This window comes from Aspergillus saccharolyticus (assembly GCF_003184585.1).
Source record: "Aspergillus saccharolyticus JOP 1030-1 unplaced genomic scaffold BP01scaffold_4, whole genome shotgun sequence".
Taxonomy (NCBI): Eukaryota; Fungi; Ascomycota; class Eurotiomycetes; order Eurotiales; family Aspergillaceae; genus Aspergillus; species Aspergillus saccharolyticus.
In genome coordinates this window covers 1,063,582-1,085,071 of record NW_020290614.1, presented here as the reverse complement: position 1 = coordinate 1,085,071, position 21,490 = coordinate 1,063,582, and the positions used below count along the sequence as shown (strand labels likewise).

Genomic DNA, 21,490 nt, shown 5'->3' with positions numbered 1-21,490 from the left:
ATCACTCTTCTTCTCTATGATAGCCAGACTACGACCGCGTATTCACCTTCACGATGCGATTTTCTTTGGCAAGATACCAAAGGTGAAAACCCCCTCATGGTGGTCTACGGCCGAAGGCAGCCGCAAGGGCACGAGCGACGGCTTAATAACATGGCACCTTTCGTGAGCATCTGGTGTAGCGACGTCTCTTCTGGGTTGAGAATACTATGATCGTCTGCTTGGTTCTCTCTAGAAAATCTTCCATCAAAGAAATGGAATACCACAGGGATAACATGTTTCTGACGTGCTTTCCGGATCACGGTCGGTACGCACTGAGTCTACTCTTCTATCCTTGCTGAGGGCCTCTACTCGATTCCTGCGATCGGATGAAACACTTATGCCAGTATATTGACCGACATACATTTCTGCAGCAAACCCCTCTCCCTGGTCTTCTGAGGGTTAGTCGTACGCCCATCGCTCGGGTGAGGTGCTAGACCTGCGCTCCCCGGCTGAACTACTGGAAACGACAAATAAAGAGCTCAGCCTTAACTCTCGCATTGATCTCGTACATTGAGCTGCAGGCAGGACCAAGGCACTCGACATGTTAATATTCGACAGACATGTTAGCCCTGCGAATCGCTTTTAGTCGCCAACCTGCACATCGAGTATTGTTACGCATCACGGGTAATCGACAGCCTTGTATCGGAAGAGCGCACACAAAATATGATATCAGAACCAGCCGACCAGAATGCAAATATAATCCATTGTTCATTCCACCCGCATACAGTCTATTGGATTTCAAGGGATACATATGACGTGAAGTACAGACATACATGAACATGCAGGGCAGGCCAAATGGCGTGAACCAACCGGCTCCTTTCCGTCCACGAGTGGTGCTGTCAACCTGCCAACAGAAATCCATGATCAGCAAGTCTTACCCACAATTTGACTACTTGCGTAAAACAGGGCGCTACGCAGCAATTCGAGCGCTTGGCCGTTTGCATATGTCTCCTATCTCTATCCAGTTTCCCACCTTTGATTGCTAGAGCATTACGAGGTCAATCGGCACACAAGTCTCTCTTTTCTTTTTTTGCACTTCTTGGTGTGTATGTATGGTACCACTTGGAAATACGTGTACCACAGTCATGCCACTTAGCCAGTCTTTCTAGTCCCATTCCGAACCTAGGTACTGGGATTCCCCGTTACCGCATATCGAACCATACAATAGCGGTGGATTTTAATTCCCAGCTGGTCGAGATCCCAACACACGTGGATTGGACCACACACCGTACTTTGGCTTGGATGGCGCGCTCAGTGCTGCTAGCCTGCTATCCCACTTTCGGCCGGCGGGAGACTCGGGAGAGATGATGATCTAGATTTCCCCTTCGCCCGTTCATTCATCTACCGATCCATCCATGATCTCATGATCTGTCCCGACAGAGTCGACGTAATGGGAACCAAGCGAACTGCCTTCTGGAAAGAACGAGATCGAATTCTCAATTTAAGATTCAAATTAAATCGTAGCAGAGACCCTCCGTCCGAAGCCTTTCCGCGGACGAGGACCAAGCGGCAGGGGAGAAGGGATAAGACAAGCGACCAAGTGGGAACCAATTTCGATGTGCTCCAAGGAAGGGCCGCGAGAGTATATTAATCTTTAATCCAATTAATTTAACATTTTTTTTTCTTGGTATAACGGGTATAACCAATCCAGACAGATTCAAGTTCTTTTTTATTTCTTTTCGCTGCTCTCGCAATGGTGCTTCTGTTCTTCGCCTAGGTTGGGAAAGTGGAAGAGTGGGTGGGTGACATTTTATATAATCAAACTAGAGTTTGTACGACTGCGATGGCCATTGCAATCTAACAGAATTCTGTGTATGGCTTAGTGTCAGATGAGACCCCAAACAGAAGTGGCGGCAGCCGAAGAAACGGCGATTAAGTTATTGTTTTTTCTCGTTGTTGATTCTTATTAATCTCTAAATTAATGAATCGACAATTAAATAGTATTACACCTGCAACCTAGTATGTAGTTGGTTTAGCCGATCGATTCCTGACGAAGAGTAATTTGAAGAAAAGTTGGGGCATTTCATTTCCCTAAACTACCGAAACTTCCAAAATTAGAAAAGAGAATTTAAATTAAAAGTTATTAAAAGTGCTCAGTGGACTCATACTATTTTCAGAAAAGTGATACTTTTGGAACTAAATTCTACTGAGAGTCTGAGACTATGTATGATAATCGGCATCAAACGCCCGCAAACGAGGTCCCCGAGCAGGGAGGGAGGAGAGAAAATTATACTGTACATATAATGGGGGCCGCCCACCGGCCGGGGAAAGGGTGGAAGAGGTAGCCGAGGGAACCCACGGGGAGAACTAACTGAGAGGTGTCGGGCGCCACCGACGACAGATGAATTGGTTTCAATTGTCTCAGTGGCTTATACTTACTTTACAGAAAGTACTGTACAGAGTACACACAAACCAGTTGCATTGGTTATTTTATACAAGGATGTACAATGTTTCTTGAATAGGCAGGGGTATCTTGCTTGCTAGCTTCAATAGACAAATCAACTGTATCATGTGGTTGGGGGGGGGAGGGGAATGGTCTGTTGAGTCACTCTCATAAAGTACTTACTATATGTACTTACTATATATGATTGAATCTCTGCAACCAAGACCAACAATCGTCATATCAATATAATTAAATTGAGCGAGCGACCGATCCTTTCTTTCTTCCGCCCATCCATCATCCACATCCACCACTCAGCTCAGACAACCGAATCAGTTGTAGATAGAAGAACTACTACCTACTAGTATCTACACAGAAAGTTAGTAGTGTACAGTACACACTGAGGTCCCTCTGTTCTGAAGTCAGTTATCTATACTGGCTGATCCAGTAATAAACAGCTCTAAGCACAACACCACCGGTACCTTACTCCTTAAGCCCTCAACGATCGCGATCGGCGCCTCCCCAATCAAAGGAAACCAAGATATAGCTCCTTTTTTTTTTTTTTTTTTTTTTTTTTTTTTTTTTATTTTATTTCACTGGTTGTGAACTTGTTCACTAGTGACCCGGATATGTCAACCCACCAATCCCCCGATCCCGCGGCACACACCTCATTGAGAGCCCACGTTTTTCTGCGTCTCCCCCGATCCAGACCTCTGGGATTATCCAGAGAAACCCCGATGAAAGGGTATCTTCTCGTCGTTGGGTGGGTGGATTTGTCGCCGATACGCGGCAAGCGGCTATCTGGCGTGCAGACCAACGGAATGTTCCATGGTTGAGGTGCGTCTTTCGAGTAATGTTAACCGAGACGGGGTTGTCATGGTAGACGAGCGGAACGAGGTTTAAGGTTCTCGCTGCTTGATTGTGAAGAAGCTGCATATTTATCTCCTCGGATTGTTTTGGAGGTGAAAGGGGAAATGACTAAGAAAGTTATCTGGGTTGAGTAATTGGTGGATGGAGTGTGTGTGTGTGTGAGAGTGTATGTTATTGTATAGTAGGAAATAGTGTGGGGATGGGGTGGATTGGCTGACAGGTGGCGATGGGAGGGAGGATAATGGGTGAAGAGTTAGCACTTAGATACATGCAGGATACCTAACTAGTTACATATGACTAAAGACTGATAGATAGACCGAAAGATCACTCACTATACGTAGGTAGGCTTGCACATCTATCTTCTGTCAGATACTGTACGGAGAATGAAGTGTCAAACTGGAATTACCTACTCGGACGACCACGAGTATTCCGTAGTACTTCGTACTTGACTCCATCGTAGTAGTACAATGCATAGAGAGGCAAAATTGTTCTCACGTTCTTGAGTTTGAAGAGGGGGGCAAATGATAGACCCAACCAAAGAGGAGCGGGCTCCATCCATCCGTCCATTGTCCGCAAAGCCCGAAAAGGGAAAATGATATGACAGTTTTGACAGCCACTGGGGAGGTCCCGGGACTTGTATCCTCTGTTCCCCCCTTGCCCCCATCCCCATTTCCCCCTCTGCCCCTCCTGCAGTGGTCTACGGACTCACTGAGTTTGCCTCGAACAGCACTCCGTACAATCTCAACAGTCCACTACTCCGTATCGCTAGTTGGATCTGCACTGCGCCGTTCGGGTCAAGACCACCCCCCATTCATCCACCCACACGCCCCCACCGCTCGTGCACTCTTTTTGATTCGATGGGAATGGGAAGGGGGGAAGATGATACAAAGATACAACGATTCGGGTGTTCCATTTGTCGTGGTGTAAAGTTTTGGAGGGGTGGGTTTTGTCACTTCTCAAGCTAATTACAAAATTTCTGTTTGCTGTTGTGTGGTACAGAGTACAGTAACATCCATCCTGGGTAACTTGTACTCCCCGTTCGTAAGTCTAAACTGTACTGTACCGAATGTCCGGGTGAAACCTAAACAACAATGGGGATGAATCCGCGATGGTGGGTGGGGTGCCTGGATTATGCACAGTACGGAGTACAGCAAACGCGCGGATGGGGATGGAGACCTTGGTTCTTTTATTGTTGCGTCAGTGAAATGGGACCACTAGGGTAAATAGACCAGGTCTGGGTGCGTGTAGAGGATGCAAATCGAGATGGGATCGGTACCGTGAGATGGGCTCGGACCAGGTGGGAATCCACTTGCCCGTATTCTTTCTCTCGAGGTTGGCCCGGTTGGTCGTGGTGGTTGTACTTATTTGTTTAGACCGGGATCTGGGATGCTCTTCTTGGCCTTCAGGCTTCTTGGTGGGTAGATTCCCACACTTACGCTGGACATGGTTTCATAGAGATAGACGGATGGTTCGGGACGAGGTTGGAAAGTTTGACTTCTTCAGTTTCTCATTTGTTAGAGAAGAGGAAGCGGCGGGGAAAGAAAGAAAGAGGGAATTGTTACCCACAGATGAGTTGAGAAGGTAATCTTGCTTGGTAATGCTTACGCTTGGGGCTTCACTCAACACAGTAGAAGGGGGGTGTTCGGATCTACAGTCAAGGATTCTGACTGGCTCCTCCTCCTCGCCCCCCCTGTACACAGAACGATACATGAGCCCCCCCCCAATTCGAACCACGCATCATACCCTTGTGTCTTCCTTTGTTTGTCTGCTGCTCCCACATTGATCCCCCTCCATCTCGTAAGCCGCATCTACGGTTTCCGATCCGACCCCGAGACTCGCACCTCTAGTTCTCCATTTCAAGTGGTATATTCTGCATCTCTGCAGAAGGGAACTCGGCTGTACTCCAATGCTTTTGGTGGGCACAATGCGGGACTTCCAACGATTAATGCGCGGTTGAAGAGAAGAGCTACACCAGAGTCTATCGCCAGTACGCAGTCGCCACGGAGTTGAGATAGTCAATCCCCTCTTTTCGCCACGTGTCTGACTCCATATAGCTAGTGGTATTGGCATTGAACACCAGGTCGACCGGCCGACCCTGTCCGTAGGCCTGCCACCGGACCGCAGAGTCGTTCCCAATGCCCGAATTGGGGTCGAGATCGTGGATGAAAGACGCCCACATGCTGGTCATCAGCTGGCTCAGTTGCACATACGACTCGGGCACCCCCGCGAACGGAAGCCCGTAGTGGTACCCAAGGCCGGCGATATTGTTGAAGACAAAGGCCACTTCCTCGAAATGGGTCGCTCCAGACAAGACCGGAACATCCGCGGACCGCACGTTGAAGCGGTAGCAGTAGGCCGTCGTGTTGGTCGCCGTCCACGCCTCACACTGTCGTCGTCGGTTGGCGTGCATTGTCGCGTCGCCTGCATACGCAGAGGTGCGTCGCCACTGGTAGCCCTTGGATAGGGCTCGTCTGGAGCCAAGGAACTCGGGAATGCCTAACGAGGGATCATCAGGGTAGAGCTCCAGGATCCGCTTGGCGATGTTTGGGGGTAGTTGGAAGCCCGATTCGCCATCTGCAGCAATTTAGTGATGTGAGATCATCGAAATAACATTTTCGTTATGTTCGGAAGGCCAGAACCATGCGTACCGGTAAGATATTTATAAAATTCCTGCGTCGTATTTATCCCGGTGGGCCCAAATGCCGTCCCTTCGTCGGTGTTCGTCCCAGCAATGATGGGAACCTGGACGAATTCCTGGCGATCGAGTTGAAGACTACCCCAAGTCTGGATCAAGTCACCATCAATGACGGGCGAAAAGGCGTAGTTTGACAGTCCATCAGTCCCGTTGAGGACGCGATTCAATTCTTTAAATGGGACCTCGCGCAGGCACTGCAACGAGTCGACAACATTGGAGCAGTTGACTTTGGCTACTAGGTCGTCGTAGAGCGGCTGGTAGCCGGTATAGTTGTTTGGTGATGCAGCAATGGTTCCTCCAGACTCCATGATAGCTGCACGGAAGAGGCCATCGTCTCTGCCTCCGTAAGCTGCAAGGTGATATCCGACGGACATCGCCCCAGCAGACTCACCCCATATGGTAATCTTGGTTGGATCGCCACCGAAGGCTGCGATGTTCTCTTTGATCCAGTGAAGTGCTAGTCTTTGATCCCGAAGCCCGAGATTGGTGTTCCCAGTGCCGCTGACTTGGCTAGAGCTTATAAAACCCCAAGTCGACAGACGGTAGTTGAGCGACACTGCAATGAATGGCTTGCCTAAGCGCGGCAAAAACCGTCAGTCAAGGCCCCAGCACCTTCTGGTAGGGCAGAGGACAAACCAATTTTATGAGCATTGGCGACAATGGCGGACATGTTGTAGCGCTGATCAGCGCTAGATCCCTCGGTAAAGCCCCCTCCATGAATCCAGACGCCGACTGGGAGGCGCGAGCTCTCGTTGACAGTCGATGCACGAATGACATTCAGAGTAAGACAAGCTTCGGACTGCGGGTACCATATGGAGTCCGTCTGGATACTAAAGTCAGCTTGCGTCAATGTTCACCGTCAAAGCCATAGTGATGCCATACCCCATATCCGACACAGATGTCCGAATACGCCTTCGCCTGGCGCTCACCGTCCCAGCTTTCATTGAGAGACTTGGGGACCGTGAATCGCAAGTTACCAACAGGCTGTTGCGCATAAGGCATACCGAGAAAGAAGTCTTGTTCGTACTCCGTGTTTCTCACACCGACATAAGTACCATTACGAACATGGGCTGTAGGTTCAGCCGAATCAGCCGAGACAACAAGGCCGCCGGCCGAGAAACCGAGCAAACAGATGAATGCCGTTCGCATCTTTCAGAGAAACGGAAATATTCTAGAGCGCTCTGAAGGCTGCCAGGAGCCATACTGAACAATGCTGCAAAGCAGCATTTATACTCGAGGCTTCACGGCATAAGAAGGTCTCGCAAGAGCCGATGTCACTTGCCAGCGCTGACGACCAACCCGGAGTCATCGGCAGTCGCGGAATGTGGAGGAGTCTGGAGTACTCCAGGTTCAGCCGTCAATAGCGACTGCTCCCCAATCAGGTCAGATCGCCAGCCAAAATGCGGAGTATCGGGGTCATGGGGGATGCAATCTTTAGAGCGAGTCTTGCAGTTGCTCTTCGGAACCCCCCGTCTCTATACCCTGATTCGTACTTCTCTCCGCAGCTTGCTTGAATCTAGCTTGGTCCGAAGTAGTGCCGGGGCTGAAAACTTGGCGGGGAAAATTACATGCCGTTGATCTCTCCGCAAACGGGATAATCGCATGATGCTATTAAGCTCTTGGGGTATATGTGAAGGTCTAGCGGGGTTTCGCTCTAAAGGGTCGTCGGATGAGGGCGCCCAGAGTTTAGGTCTTCAGAGAAGATGTAGGTGGGAGCACGAGAGGAGTAAGCTCATGCAGAACTGAGACAGGAGACAGGTTGAAAGTAAGGTATGAGATTGATTGTGGACGGTCAAATTTCCTGTGTTGCTTCAATTGTTGTATCCGGCGTGCCTGGTGCAGTTTGCTTTGTTTGCTGTCTGGGGCCCCGCGTGACCCCACATGTGGTTTGTTCCTCTTCGCATTCTTTGCGCGTCTGGATGCCCTCCTGAACTGTTCAGGCAACACATCAACCATATGCTTGAAGACAGCACACATTGAATAATTGATAAAGCGCATATACCGCCAGAGGGAGCATAATTAATTAAATAAGCTAATTGCTACCGATTGTTTCGATCAAAGCAGACCCCCCCCTCCGATATTCGTAATCCATCCAAGGATAGGCTTTTGGAACAAATAATTTCCAGTCAACAATATAGCCACGACAGTGGACAAGTATAAGCTTGATGCACAACTGATTAGAGGACTGAAGAGGTACTAGCCATTTCATCTCCTGCCTATTCCAGATAAGATTTGAGATGTTCATATTCAGCTGGAAAAAGCTAAGCTTTTGACATTCCCTACAGTGGTGAATAGAAAAGACAAGCCACACTCACTAAGAGAACAGACTCTGATAGTCACTCACTCATATGATGATCTGAATGCGTTTTGTACGTCTTTCTGCTTCTCCGGTGGTAGAAGAGAAAAGTATGTTCTTGACTGATTTGCCCCTTCAAGTTTTGTTATTACAATATAATCTCCATGCAGAGTTGCAGTCGATTGATTTCTATGAGAACGCGGTTTTGGCACCAGCACTCTTCTCTACCATCTTTGGGAGTCTAATGTGAAAGCGAGCTCAGAGGAGCCCGGGCAGTACCAATGGCCCATGACGGCCGTTGCAAGAGTCCTATGCTTATGTCTGATGAGCTTTATCTCATTCAAGCCCAGGACGAGTGGCGAGCCAGAATCAGGGATTCTCTGCGAATATGGCAGACGTCCTTCAACCACCTCTATCATCGCCTGTCACAAAGATCTGGGCCGCCAAAGAATATCTCGCATACTAACTTTCCTGTCTCATGGACCGTCCAAGATAAGGAGCCCACCAGGATATCACCGATTCAGACCAGATCATAAACCACAGCCAGAACCCGCTGCGTAGGAGATACGTAATTCGGGCAATGCATCGGATCCAGACTCAAACGATGACTCCCCTACCAGACTCAAACGTCACTGGAGCCAGACACCATCTTCAGAGTCGTTTCCATCGGCCACATCTTATGGCTCATCTTTATCAGTGCAACTGTCAAAGCGGTTTCGAGGCCTGGGGGTTTGCACCCAAAAATGCCTGCTCGGACTGAGGACTTGCGGCAAGCTGGATGAAAACTGTCCCAATGTCTAACGGCATCGTGAGAACGGGAGCAGGTGCCAGCGCACCAACATCCGTGGCTTGGTCCAGCTCATCCAGCATTCCCTGGCCGATCGCGTTGACCGTGCCATACCGATGGGCAATTGTGGAGCCGCCGGAGCCCCTTTTAAGCTCACCCGTGTTCGCTATGGATACACAGTCGTTGGTAAAGGAACGACTTGCTAATCATGGCCGAAGCTAGAACGTGAAGCAGATGTCTATCGACTGCTCTATTCTGCACAGGGCCCAGCAGTTTCTGTTTATCTGGGCAAGACCAGCTTGCGAAACATGTTTTACCTCTTCGGTGTTGGAAAGAACCGGCACATGATTCTAATAGGTTGAGATGGCGACGAGATTGATAGAGTCTGGATAATTAAAAAGCCCAAGAAAGATGTGGAGATCAAGAAACGAAGTTAAGCCCAGCCCTTAGCCATGATCCGGTTCCTAGGGGTTGTACACACGGACCTCGCGCCGACAAATATTCTTTGGAACCCCGAGCTAGATCGGGTCCTTATTATCGACTTGCATCTTTGCGTATTGGAACTAAACAAGATGAAAAAGACGCCAAAAAGGCTAACTTCAAGTAACCTCCTGGTTCAGCTTACGGGAAATGAGAAGCAGCGGCAGCATTGCTCGAACCACTGGGTGTGCTTACAGCCCTTGACCGAGAATTGTCCAAACGACAAGTATGACTTGGACTGATAAGGCCTCTTGGCGCTGCAGACCTTTTGATTCTGACGATTGTTCACCATCATTCCGTGTTACACTGTGTAGTAGTCTGTAAAGCTTCCGTTAATGATTTTTCCAGAGATATATCAGAGTATCCGGCCGCGGGTCTCTGGGGCCCCGGAACCGTTCGCCTGTGGTCCGAAGACCGGACATTATGTGCTAGGTCTGGTTACCATCGCTAAGTTCTCGCAATGTTTGGCGTAGTAATGACCTAGCCGTCTGTTTCTCAACTCCTGAGTGCATGCAGCCGAAGCCGAAATCAGTCTAGGTTTCGCGTCAATTCTCTTAGGCCAGGTTAGATCACTCAACCCAGATTCTTGTGTCCTCGTCTTCCATCCGTTCAGGGAGTATGAACCTCCTAAATGGGTAAATTAGGCACCTAGGACGGTGAACCTGGGTCGTCAACAGCAAAGCGCCGTCAGCCTCCCGAACATGTAGGTCTATGGTATTCAGAGTAGCATCGCAGTAACTTCAGTATAGACAAGGAAGTTATCCCGAAACTAGCTCTGCTTATTTTCGAAAGACCCTACCAGATGTTGCAAACCAGCTCCTGGTGAATGAGTGAGCTTCGTCCTTTGTGACTGCCATCTGGGTTGCCGTTTTGGGCTGTAAGTCTGCCGTTGCACGGCCGGCCAACCACTTCTCAGTACTGACATTTCTGGTCTCCTGGAAAGATCAGAGTCACACACAGAGTTGCACGTAGCCAGCCACCGAAGCATATGCAGCCTCCCTGATGAGCAATCAGTGGGTGTCTCGGCGAATCACTGTTCTCTTGTCAAACAATCTGACTTTCCAATTATACAACGCCCAACGCTCGACCCCTCGCAAGTGGTTGAACAAGGCAAGAGCTCCGTGAATCGTGGCAGACGATTCGAAAGCGCTTCACGGCAGCCGACTGCGACGACTGAGAGGAGAGTGGAAAGACTCGTTTTCAGTGAAGCGAACGCGCGCTCATGACGGCAACAGTAACCCTCAGGGGTTGCGGGCCCCTACTGGAACATTGGCACTTGAGATGTGCAGTTCGAATGGAAGGATTGCGATGCAACTGTACCTGTTGCTAACGCAGCCGGCATTGAGTTAGAACATAGCCGTCCCTTAGACTGATACAACAAGTGCGAAAGAAAGCTCAATGCCGACCGACCAGCTTTGGGGTCTACAAAAGCCGGGAAAGTGCATATAGTGTGTTCCCTTATGACAGATGGAGAAACGCAGTTAACATTTCTGGCAGGGAGCATCATCAAGCCAATGGGGGACATCACAGAGGGCCCGTGACAGTGGTTAGGATGCAGGGCCCTCATTCGCTCCTATAACTAATGTTCGGACAACAGGGCCACAGAGCATAGAGAAGATGATACCAGTACCTTTTGCAAGTAATGGCATGCCCATCGGCAAATTTTCCCTTCACTGCATTCTGTTTCGCAATTCAAACCCCGGAAGAACATGCATTGCCATCCTTCCACCATGTCAACCGTTCTGACAGCTCTCTCCCGACACTCCGAAGAAATTGAATCCATCTTGGTTGTCATCAATGGGTTTCTGGGTGCGCTCAGAACAAAGAGTCCCCTCGATTTCGACAAGTACTGCGTGCGAGCGGGCGGGATGTCCCTCTGGCCGCCGTCGCCGACTCTGCCTCGCTTCTGCACCATCGGCGCCTTTGTGGAACAGGTGGTAAAGATTCAGGACGAGATTGACGAGCGTATCTGGGATCCGGAGGTGAAAGTGTATCCCTCAGGCAGCCTGGCCGCTGTCTGGGCGCCTTTTCGAGCAAAGGTCAATGGTGTTGTGCATCATGTCGGGGTCGAGCTTTTCATACTTCACAAAGTTAACAGCACATGGAAGGTGACGGGAGTGGCCGATTCGTGTCGAGAACCGACAGAGGAGGAAAAGATTTGGTTGCCATGAAAGGGTGATTGAAGAAGTGTGGCATGGTTTAGGATTCGAGAGCTTCGATGACTTTGTGCAAGATGGGACACGGCACGCTGAAGTGTGAAGAGCCGAGAGAAGTATGGAGGGGGAGGTTCGCGGTAATGGCTCTCTGGGAGAATCGCTTCATTTGCAAGGGTGTGTGCCAGCTCCCATATTGCCATAAATGTCCTTCCTATATACATTAATATCAAGCACAAGTCGAATGGAATTGAACGCATTGAAACTCTTGTGATAAGCAACACGAGATTGAAATCTATTAAATGCTCCAAGAAACTTATATGACAGTGAGAATAGACAGGCTATCTACATCTATATGAGAATGTATTTGCAAGTTCTGTTCAAGAAGCTTTACCCTTGAGAAGCTCCCACCCAACGGTACCGTTTCTGCCCTCATTCACGCTCATTTCGTCCACGGCCTTGACAAGATCATAGCAGATTTGTTCTGAAACGACGCTGTCTTGCTTGTAGTCCGGGTGCGACGCAACGAATTCCCGAATCCACTTGGCACCCGTCCATAGAGTTCCGTTCGCACGCTTGCGTATCAAATCGAGGTAGCTGGCTAATGAGCAACGAGTCTCAACATCCACATTGACACTGTCAAGATAGGATTCAACAATTGGAATCAAGCCGGGGAAAGAGCCGTCAGCCGAGCCGTTGATGATATCTGCGATAGCCATGAGTTCATACTCGGATTCGACTGGGGCGAGGGTTGGAGATGGAGGCGGTGAGTTGGCGGCGGAAGATGTGGTGGAAGAGAGATTGCTTCCACTAGATGAATGATGATTCGGTCGACGAGGGGAGAAGGGATCCTTGCGGAAGTAGAACTTGCGGTCGTGGATCGCGTTGCGCGCATGTGCTGTCTCCATATTCTCTGTAGTGCGCGGAATTGGAATATAGAAATTTAGATCATAAGTCAAGATTGCGCGTGTCACAAGCACGATGAAAATGCTAAACGCGGCATTCTCGAAGTCGGTCATCTGAATCTCCATGGAACGGAACTCTACGCGCCAGCCGATATCATCCTTGTCAGGAGGCGGGGGCTTGAACCGCATATGCTGCCAGTTTGTGGACTGCAGATTCTCGAAGTGATCCGCCTTGTTCAAGTCTAGTTCCTCAAGATCTTCGGAGAATATGACCAAGGGATCACGAATGAAGAGATGTGCAAAGTGTGTGGCTAACAGGTCATCCATTCCGTCCTCCATGAGACGTTTTTTGATGTCCTCATCGATGATCAAGTCAGGATCCAGATATTCCTTCCGCAACCGGGCGTCTTGTGAGATATATGTCGAGTTTGAGGCATATCTGGATTTGGGGATCCTCCATCTGTTGTTCTTGAGTGGCTGCGAAGGATTAGCAAATGGCATCCCGAGTGAAACAGGAGAATCTCGTACAAATTCGCCAAGCTCTTCACGAGTACGGTCATCCACGGCCCCACTGATCTGGTTCCAACGGACATCTGTGTCGACAAGGAAGCCCTTGTATATCGGTGTAGCAGCCGTCAATGCGAGCAAAATAGGACCCAGGGGGCTCAATTGGTCATACAGCTTCCTCCCCTCGGTGATATTCTTCGCCTGGAAAGTGATTTGCAGACAGCAGCTACCCATGCCAAAGGCCATGGCGTCCATATAGACATGGTCGTCTTTGGCTGCTCCGTTTCTGACGTCGTCATCTTCGGGCCAGAGATGAAGGTCATAATTCACGGTTGGGTCTTTGAAGGGGCTAGGTGTGTTCGTATCTTTGTATACCGGAACGTTCAATTCGACCTTCCGACCTCTCCTTGATCGGATGTTGGCGGCCAGGGTTGGAAATCTGATGTGTGGATTGGCAATCTCGTCAGGCACGAATTGAGAACGAAGCGCAGGCCCAGATGGTGGGTAATAAGGCTGAATGTAGTCGTCCTTGGTACCCAGGCGAGGGAATGTTGTGAGGGTGATTGGGTGTTCATTCGGCGCCATGTGGGCTCTGGCGACCTCTCGTCTGTGATGGAGCTTTAGTGGTCTGTGGTTTATCGGTTCGAATCTCACTGCACGAACCTCCATTTCATATTGGACTCCACCTTTAGCAGGTCCTTGAAGTCAATTCCCCAGGGTTTTCCCGGTGTTGCCTCGAGCATGAAACGGCCAAATTCCGGGTGGAAGTGTGGTGGCTCTTCTCCGTCACTGCCCTCTATCAGAAGTGTCCACAGTCCCTTGTGTTCAGATATCTCACTGTTCATTGCTCGGGGACTGAGGTCGAGTCCCCGTTTTCCAGGATGCTTCGTCTTCAGCAAGCGACTTGAGAATCTCGGCCTGCGCGAGTGAGAGGCGGGCCTTCTTTGCTTCGTCATCAACAGCTACGACGAGGTACTCGACCTGATAAAATCAAATAAGTCAGCACAGAATACTTCAGATTATGTGACTTAGAGCCTTACCTCGTCACCCCATAGCAGAGCATTGCGTTCCTTCCCCTTGGCTCTATGCCAGTTCGCAAGCAATTGCTGTTTCCAGTCAATACGTTGCTGGCTGTAAGATTCGCTGAGTGAAACCAATGGCAGAGAACTCACCTCGATTCCCCATTTGCGAACCTGATCTGCTCTTTTCTGGGCCTCTGGCCAATCCAGGGCCGTCCCGAGCGCGCTGGAGGAACGCAAGTCAGTTTTTGCGCGCCCATTATATTTGACCTTCACTCAGAGCTCATTACGTACAGCAAGCCCATATTATCGTTTGAGCTATCGGCAGGCAGGCGCGCAGGTTCTCGTGGGCAAAACCTGACCGTTAGGTCGCGGCTTAGTGGTTGGCGGGGGTTTGCGACGGCGGGAAAATCAGTCCATACAAAAACCCCGCGGAGATGAGGGGAAACTTCCGACTATTAGACTTGCGATCTAGGACCCGATCGAGTCACGTCAGTAGCACGCAATGGCCCGACTTAATGCACAGGCAATATGGACCAAGATCCTGAATCGCCAAGCAGAATCACAGAATGATCACAGAATGTCAGAAGGAAAAGTGAAATGGTCGGATCATGTTCCTTCTTATCGACTTGATGCTGATTTTCGTGTCGAACCTTCGGGGTTCCAGCCTCCATCGCCTATTGGTGGGGACATAACGTCTCCCCGTTCATAGCGGGGCTGGAAAAGCATTATCGGTGATTGTCTGCCATCTCGATTTCTAAGCAGCGTGAGGAAAGGGATCCCGGTCAGGTGATTTTCCCGTCATCGGCGCGTTGCAGAGCTATAGCTGCTTACTTTTTCATTATCTATAACTATGCCTTCTTATTTCAACTTAGGGTAACGTGACCTATTCGGCTTACGCAGATGAGTGATCTCATAAGCAAGATGAGTGATCTTATGAGCAAAGTGAATATACATGCAGCCTCTAACATGGACATTCCGTACCTGATGACTGCCCATTAATCTCCGATGTGGTCATCCTAGCTTGTTTGCGACTAGGATAGAATGTTGCGCAATACGAAACAAGGCAACCGTACATTAACACATTGATATGGACTCAGGCCGATTGAGCTTTGCAGACTAACATGCCCAGCATGGCTTATCGACCAGGCATAACTGCTTGTCTTACTCATGCTATGGGTTGCTTGAGGGTAGCATCACGCCAAGCTGCGCCATTGTCCCGGAACACAGTTCAGGGAGATGACCAACTACTGAAGCCGTTTATAGGATTTTGGCCCTGGCTTTCCAAGAATGGTGCGGACAAAGTTGACCCGAAGGAATCCCAACGCCAAAGTCGGTGCATGGACAAACAATTTCACAATTTCTATGTACATAACATGCTGCTCGTTGGTCGCGAAAATTAGGATGTCGATAGCTTTGGTATCAATTGCTGCGGGCACCATCCTTTGCGGCGCGGAGCTCTTCCATTTTGGCGACGCGCTTCTTGAATTCCTCGTACTGGCACTTTTCGTAGCTGTGTCTCTCGTCCTGCAAGCTCAGAGATCAAAGTCAGTTCTATGCACTCGTAGCTTTATTGGCTGCAAGGACTATTCGCGATAATCAAAGAACGCACCTCACACTTCCAAGGGAGGTAGTACTCCTGCTGCCGGCAGCGATTCAAGGGGATCAACAAGTGAGCGCAAGAGTCACGGTACTGAAGGGGAAGACGAGCATCGGACATTTCCTGGCTCGTAGCAGCTAGAAGTAGGTGTCAGTCATGGGATCATCAAGCATCATTGTTCACCGAATGACGGCGTCTCCACGTAGCGAGAGTCAATGGCAATCAAAACTTACGAGTACTGCCTCCAAGCCCAATGGCGCTCTTCACTGTCTCGGCAACAGTCATATTGAGGGGGGAAAGGGTGTTATCGAGGTGGATTTCGAGGACAAAGCGACTGGACCGTGAGGTTTGCAGCTATTCCGTAGTTGTCGTCGTTCCTTCCTTGCCGGCTGTGTCATGTGATGTCACGTGTCATATTCTTTTTCAAAAGAGTACTAGCTTATTGAAATCCACTTTACGCGGTCCGGCGGACCCAAGGCGCGTCTTGCTTAGCCAGACCTTCGCGTTTCGAGATCAGTATTGCGGAATCATTAACACCCCTGCTCCGGTCAATTTCAAAGCATGCCTATGTGAATTCACTTAGCCCATCAACGAGCTAAGGGTCTTAATGCATTTTGATAATTGAAAAACTATCCGGGATCCTTGTTATCCTACTTCCGAGCGGCGGTGATAGTCGCTATTGTTGGACGGGAAGTCCGCTGAATCAGAACAGCCTAAGGGGGCGCCCATCATGACCGCTGTGGACTTCTCAAAAGTGTACTCTGCTACCTATAGCAGTGTAAGTGACAACGCTATGAGCCTGCCCCGCTCTTTCAATTGGAATCCCCATGACCGTCTCCATCCGACGGAAGGGATAGATTTCCAGCTAATGCATAATACTAGGTACCGGTATATGAATTCAAACTTGATGGTGAAAGCGTGATGCGAAGACGGTCGGACGACTGGATCAATGCAACTCACATCCTTAAGGTTGCGGGATTCGACAAGCCAGCGAGAACAAGAATCCTGGAGCGTGAGGTTCAGAAGGGCGTCCATGAGAAAGTGCAAGGTGGATATGGCAAATATCAAGGTAAGGTCTCTGTCGCATTTCTTTCGCTTGGATCCTCCTCTAGTCATACCGATTCTGATCTGACTTTTGTAGGAACATGGATTCCTCTTCCTGAAGGCCGGCTTCTCGCTGAGCGGAACAACATAATTGACAAATTAAGGCCGATTTTCGACTACGTCGCCGGAGACCGCAGCCCTCCACCAGCACCGAAACACACAACCGCAGCATCAAAACCCAGAGCGTCAAAGAATACAGCTAAGAGGAACATTATCAATGAGGAGGTCTTTAGTGCTGTCAAGCCAGCTCGCAACATGGCGCCCCCGCCTTTTATCCATGAACAACAGTACGAGATTAGCACTGGGTTTGATGACACCGAGTCCATTGAACAGGCAACGCTTGAATCATCGTCAATGATAGCAGATGAGGAAATGATGACGATGTCACAGAACGGTAATTTTTCTCGCAAGCGCAAGCGCGGAATCAATGAGGCGCCGGTGATGTCTATCACTGAACAAGAACATATACTTTACGGGGACCAGCTCTTGGACTATTTCATGACGGTAGGCGATGCGCCTGAAGCCACACGTGTGCCGCCTCCACAGCCCCCCTCCAACTTTTGTGTAGATCGTCCAATTGACGACTCTGGTAATACGGCCCTTCACTGGGCCTGTGCTATGGGAGACTTGGAGATTGTGAAAGACCTTCTACGAAGGGGAGCAGACGTGAAGGCATTATCGGTGCACGAAGAAACACCCCTTGTGCGAGCCGTTCTGTTTACGAATAACTACGAGAAAAGGACTTTTCCCCCACTTCTCGAATTACTTTGGGATACAGTTTCATTCAGGGACTGGTTTGGTGCCACCATATTTCATCACATTGCAGAGACTACGCGAAGCAAAGGGAAATGGAAGAGCTCACGGTACTACTGTGACGTACTCTTGGATAAGCTGCGCGTTATGTGCTCGGTGGAGGAAATGGATTCCTTATTGTCTTTCCAAGACCATAATGGAGATACAGCGGCCTTGGTTGCTGCTCGAAATGGCGCTTTCCGCTTAGTGGACCTGCTTCTTGCACGATGCCCACGGGCTGGCGACTTAGTGAATAAGAAGGGCGAGACGGCTGCGAGCATCACTCGTCGAGCGCATCCGTCTGAACGCGATATTCCTCCCCCCCCTTCATCGATCACCATGGGCAACGATCAGCTGGACGGCGAAGCACCGGGACTCATGAATCCTGACACACAATCCAGCCACCTTGCGCAGGAGTCATCATCCCCTGCCACCACCGCGTTGCTGACCAAAATCGGTGTAATAATGGCTGAGGCAAATAAGAAACTTGCCGTAAGCTACGGAAGCTCAAAGGCGAATCAGCAGGATTCAGACGACGTCGCAAACCCGGAAATCCTATACGAGCAGCTAGAGTTGGACCGACAGAAGGTGCAGAAAGAAACGGCCGTTCTGCAAGCGCAAGAGGCTGGAGAGCAACCAGTTGAAGTCCAGCTCGATCGCTACGAGCAGCTGCGAAGTGGCTACGAGTCACTGCTAGAACAAGTTCAGCAGGGGCGTCTCAGAGAGCGCATTTCATCGGTAGTGGTACCTGCAGCAAAGGAGGGCACGACGCCACCCGCCACAGATCATGATAAACTGCTTCGCATTTACCAGCTGGCTCGCCAACTGTGCTCGGCGCAGAAGGCCCGGCGCGCTGCCGTCAAAGATCTTGCTCAGCAGACGGCTGACGCGGGAGTAAGCACCAAGTTCGACGTCCATCGGAAGTTGGTGGCACTCGCCACCGGCCTGAAGGAGGAAGACCTCGATCCCATGGCTGCTGAACTGGCCGAAACATTGGAATTTGAGCGTACGAATGGCAAGGGCGACGCGGCTGAGATGCCAGATCCCGACTCTCGTAAATCCGCGACCTTCCCTTTTCCTGGGACGACCGTGTCTGTTGATGCATGAGCTCATCCACGAATCACCTCTCACATCATTTTACCCTTTCCTTCTGACGCTACAGGGCGTCTCCTCTTTTTTTTTTCCCCTTCGATCTGGTTCTAGCTGTCTTGCTTCGAACATGATGTTTCATCCGGAAAAGAGATTTTCAGGATAGCGCAGCGCCTTCATGATCTGATTCCAACCCTGGTTGCCTCTTTTCTCTCCGACTCGTACCAGTGTTTACAATTGTCTGATTCTGCATTTCCTACCTCTGGCGGATATTTTGCAAATTCTACTTTGCCAGCAGATACCCAATGCTTTCTCTTTATAACAACTCCACTGTCTCGTTCTTCTTCCTGTTTATTATCCCGGCCATGACATTGCTTGCACAGACCTTGAGCTGTGGATGCAATCGTCGTGCCATTGCCGTCGGCGCTCGGCCGATTGCGTGCCAGGCAAACCCAACAGTACGAGCCTGGAAGCCCGGCAAGGGGCCAGTGTGGGCTGAGCCTCGAACATTTGAACCCCCGAGTTCCCATTCTGGTTGCCTTGCCTTGCACTCGACGGGGAACCCCGGTTGGGTATGTATGTATGTACAGATGGAGTGAGCTCAATACAACCCTCAAATGACATGTACCTCTTGACCCTGACGCGTCAAGGCAAACTTTGACGCGGGGGTTATCCATGCCAGAAATGACGGCTTGGCTGCACACCTTTCTCCTGGCAAGTGCAGGATCCTGTCTCCCTAGGTCGACTTAACAAGCTCGAATGAATTCTAGGTCTTCTTCGCCGTAAGGACACTTTATCGTACATCCATACATAGTGGCCCAGTGTTAGTTAGCACAGTAGGGTACGATCATATCTGTCCAGCAGCACAAAATGCCTCAAAACCGATTCCCTCATTGCAGCCTAGATAGTAGATCCATTGTCCCCTTCGTGTTTGTCGTTAGCGCTGTCAGCAATGCATTAACCAATTAGTTACGAGATCTCTACGAAGATCTAGGCCACAATTGACCACCTTATTAACCAATTTAACTAAATGATGCAAAGCAGAGTCCAGACGGAAGCGCACGGCAGGCTGGCATCCCTCCACCAAAAGATCAGCCCTCTACCCTAGGTAGGTAGAATATGAAGCACAAATTCGCAACAACAGCAACAGATCCTTCACTCTTTCTATCCCAGCACCCGATATCCAACTCTCTCCCTCACCTTCACACCCACACATAAACAGCAAAAGCAAAAATTGACAAGAAAGATAACATTAATACCCACCACAAGACTCATTCAACGAAAAAGGCAGCACGCGGAGGTGCGGCGGAAGAACATAGAACCCCTCACCCCGGAAAGGGATTCATGAGGGGCAAAAAATAATTTACGAAGTAGACGGAACATAAGTTTAACCCGGACGCGTTGCGACAAAGTGGCAGATATTAGTCCCGTCTACGTACAGGGTGCTTGCATTGGTGCCGGGCATCGGCCGAATATTTGGGTTGTACTATTCGGTTAGAATGCACGGTACGGGGTACTTGTGATGGTTTGGATCGGGGATCTGGATGTCTAGAAGTTTCGGGGGCATGATGGGGATCAATTTTATTTTTCATTTTATGTTCGTGGAGTGGGGAGGGGGAACGGGGATTGAAGCACGCGACTGCATGGTGCATATCCCTGTGCTGCGCTCGAATTTTCGGTTCTACAACGCGGAAGCAGGAGAAGGAGGAAAGGAGGAGAGGAAGGCTGAAACTGCCATGATCCCTAAGACCAAGTAAGACATTGCTAGAACAAACTAATGTTGTAAGTTAAAGGAGTGGGAAGGAGGAGTGCGTGACTGCTTCAATGCTATTCCTGGCGCACATGTGGGAAAGTATAAGCAGACTCAAACTTTCAAACTCGGTGGCGCAACGGTCTTAACAGTCCGCCAGGGGTTCCGGCCTTGTGAGGGAGCCTCTAGGAAGAAGCAGAGTAAGAGAAGGATGGGGAAAGGATCGGCTTTGATGCCAATGACTGCTCCTCTACTAAGAGTAGTAGTTTGGGAGGGCAAGAGGTAATTTGAGTTTCCTAGTAGTACTGCATCTTTTTCTCTGATATCCCCCCCGTTGATTTACAAGAAGGAGTGCTCATCTATGGCTAAGTCTAATAAGCGTTAGACGAGTCACTTTTTCTTGTCAATCTGGACCGAAATTAGACTTCCAGTAGTGCATTTTGGCTCATTTAGAACGTTGCGATGCTACCTAGTTACGGCTTGTAAGGTTGTGACTAGAACGAGGGGTTGGGTATAACCTGAACGAGGGTGTTCGAGAGGTGCCGTCCTCAGCTACATGGAAATCTAGAATGATCCTCAGCGATGAATGCACTTCACTACCGAAGGTCAAGAGCTGCACGCTCCATGAAACCAGAAGTTCGGTGCCTCCGTTGCCTTTGCATCCATTGCACCGAGAACATCAGCTGAGTCCATGGAACGAGACGCGAGAACCGTAGGTAGGGCGACGAAAACGGTGGGTATCGCTTTTCGAATTGCCTCCTCGCACATCATGCTCAGACCCTGGGGCCACTGACATCGGTCACCGCGGCGTCACCAATGATTGGCAGATGAAAGGAGCTGACTTCATCTGATCGAACAATCTGGGAAAATGGGACTATGCAAGACGAAAGTTTTTTTCTCGCTGGCCTCTGACGGCAGTGCACGGGGGACGGCGGGACCGCCCGTCCCACCTCAGAATGGAGTCGCGATTTTCCGCAAGGGGGGCCCGTAACCCTCTCTACGCAGTACCTCAAGCGCAATCGGA

General features: G+C 49.9%; 7 protein-coding genes across 7 annotated transcripts; 3 read left to right on the top strand and 4 right to left on the bottom strand.

The window, feature by feature from the left end:
- Window positions 1–5,068: 5,068 nt before the first annotated feature.
- On the bottom strand, window positions 5,069–7,444 carry BP01DRAFT_153845 (cholinesterase). The gene is made up of 4 exons (XM_025570647.1): window positions 6,867–7,444; window positions 6,621–6,807; window positions 5,938–6,558; window positions 5,069–5,863 (listed from the first exon to the last, which is right to left on the bottom strand). The coding sequence occupies exons 1-4, from the start codon at window positions 7,131–7,133 to the stop codon at window positions 5,268–5,270; spliced, it is 1,671 nt and encodes a 556-aa protein (XP_025434660.1). The 5' UTR covers window positions 7,134–7,444; the 3' UTR covers window positions 5,069–5,267.
- Window positions 7,445–9,180: 1,736 nt separating this feature from the next.
- Window positions 9,181–9,917, top strand: BP01DRAFT_406241 (uncharacterized protein). The gene is made up of 2 exons (XM_025578764.1): window positions 9,181–9,480; window positions 9,511–9,917. Exon 2 carries the CDS (start codon window positions 9,520–9,522, stop codon window positions 9,787–9,789), a length of 270 nt encoding a protein of 89 aa, XP_025434659.1. The 5' UTR covers window positions 9,181–9,480; window positions 9,511–9,519; the 3' UTR covers window positions 9,790–9,917.
- A 1,339-nt stretch (window positions 9,918–11,256) lies between these two features.
- Window positions 11,257–11,970, top strand: BP01DRAFT_406233 (uncharacterized protein; the record flags this gene model as incomplete). The annotated part of the gene is made up of 1 exon (XM_025578763.1): window positions 11,257–11,970. The coding sequence occupies one exon, from the start codon at window positions 11,257–11,259 to the stop codon at window positions 11,716–11,718; it is 462 nt and encodes a 153-aa protein (XP_025434658.1). The 3' UTR covers window positions 11,719–11,970.
- Window positions 11,971–11,983: 13 nt separating this feature from the next.
- On the bottom strand, window positions 11,984–14,710 carry BP01DRAFT_353821 (glutamate--cysteine ligase). The gene is made up of 6 exons (XM_025574280.1): window positions 14,426–14,710; window positions 14,285–14,357; window positions 14,153–14,218; window positions 13,951–14,093; window positions 13,776–13,901; window positions 11,984–13,719 (listed from the first exon to the last, which is right to left on the bottom strand). The coding sequence occupies exons 1-6, from the start codon at window positions 14,434–14,436 to the stop codon at window positions 12,081–12,083; spliced, it is 2,058 nt and encodes a 685-aa protein (XP_025434657.1). The 5' UTR covers window positions 14,437–14,710; the 3' UTR covers window positions 11,984–12,080.
- Window positions 14,711–15,099: 389 nt separating this feature from the next.
- On the bottom strand, window positions 15,100–16,070 carry BP01DRAFT_353820 (NADH dehydrogenase [ubiquinone] 1 beta subcomplex subunit 7). The gene is made up of 3 exons (XM_025574279.1): window positions 15,965–16,070; window positions 15,744–15,868; window positions 15,100–15,658 (listed from the first exon to the last, which is right to left on the bottom strand). Exons 1-3 carry the CDS (start codon window positions 16,014–16,016, stop codon window positions 15,554–15,556), a joined length of 282 nt encoding a protein of 93 aa, XP_025434656.1. The 5' UTR covers window positions 16,017–16,070; the 3' UTR covers window positions 15,100–15,553.
- Window positions 16,071–16,413: 343 nt separating this feature from the next.
- On the top strand, window positions 16,414–18,814 carry BP01DRAFT_353819 (putative APSES transcription factor). Its single transcript, XM_025574278.1, has 3 exons — window positions 16,414–16,509; window positions 16,614–16,800; window positions 16,873–18,814. Exons 1-3 carry the CDS (start codon window positions 16,462–16,464, stop codon window positions 18,732–18,734), a joined length of 2,097 nt encoding a protein of 698 aa, XP_025434655.1. The 5' UTR covers window positions 16,414–16,461; the 3' UTR covers window positions 18,735–18,814.
- Window positions 18,709–19,701, bottom strand: BP01DRAFT_153471 (uncharacterized protein). Its single transcript, XM_025570646.1, has one exon. The coding sequence runs from the start codon at window positions 19,391–19,393 to the stop codon at window positions 18,893–18,895; it is 501 nt and encodes a 166-aa protein (XP_025434654.1). The 5' UTR covers window positions 19,394–19,701; the 3' UTR covers window positions 18,709–18,892.
- Window positions 19,702–21,490: the final 1,789 nt, after the last annotated feature.

Excerpts from the sequence above, each read along its gene's own strand:
- BP01DRAFT_353820 (XM_025574279.1), bottom strand. The coding sequence starts at position 16,016 with ATGACTGTTGCCGAGACAGTGAAGAGCGCCATTGGGCTTGGAGGCAGT. Across the intron at positions 15,869-15,964 it reads TGGGCTTGGAGGCAGTACTC|CTGCTACGAGCCAGGAAATG; the intron begins GTAAGTTTTGAT and ends ACCTACTTCTAG. Across the intron at positions 15,659-15,743 it reads ACCTCCCTTGGAAGTGTGAG|GACGAGAGACACAGCTACGA; the intron begins GTGCGTTCTTTG and ends CTGAGCTTGCAG.
- BP01DRAFT_153845 (XM_025570647.1), bottom strand. The coding sequence starts at position 7,133 with ATGCGAACGGCATTCATCTGTTTGCTCGGTTTCTCGGCCGGCGGCCTT. Across the intron at positions 6,808-6,866 it reads ACATCTGTGTCGGATATGGG|ACGGACTCCATATGGTACCC; the intron begins GTATGGCATCAC and ends TTTAGTATCCAG. Across the intron at positions 6,559-6,620 it reads CGCCAATGCTCATAAAATTG|GCAAGCCATTCATTGCAGTG; the intron begins GTTTGTCCTCTG and ends TGCCGCGCTTAG.
- BP01DRAFT_406241 (XM_025578764.1), top strand. The coding sequence starts at position 9,520 with ATGATCCGGTTCCTAGGGGTTGTACACACGGACCTCGCGCCGACAAAT.
- BP01DRAFT_353819 (XM_025574278.1), top strand. The coding sequence starts at position 16,462 with ATGACCGCTGTGGACTTCTCAAAAGTGTACTCTGCTACCTATAGCAGT. Across the intron at positions 16,510-16,613 it reads ACTCTGCTACCTATAGCAGT|GTACCGGTATATGAATTCAA; the intron begins GTAAGTGACAAC and ends GCATAATACTAG. Across the intron at positions 16,801-16,872 it reads TGGATATGGCAAATATCAAG|GAACATGGATTCCTCTTCCT; the intron begins GTAAGGTCTCTG and ends TGACTTTTGTAG.
- BP01DRAFT_353821 (XM_025574280.1), bottom strand. Across the intron at positions 14,094-14,152 it reads CTCTGCTATGGGGTGACGAG|GTCGAGTACCTCGTCGTAGC; the intron begins GTAAGGCTCTAA and ends TGATTTTATCAG. Across the intron at positions 13,720-13,775 it reads GAGTCCAATATGAAATGGAG|ACGAGAGGTCGCCAGAGCCC; the intron begins GTTCGTGCAGTG and ends GCTCCATCACAG.
- BP01DRAFT_153471 (XM_025570646.1), bottom strand. The coding sequence starts at position 19,393 with ATGGATAACCCCCGCGTCAAAGTTTGCCTTGACGCGTCAGGGTCAAGA.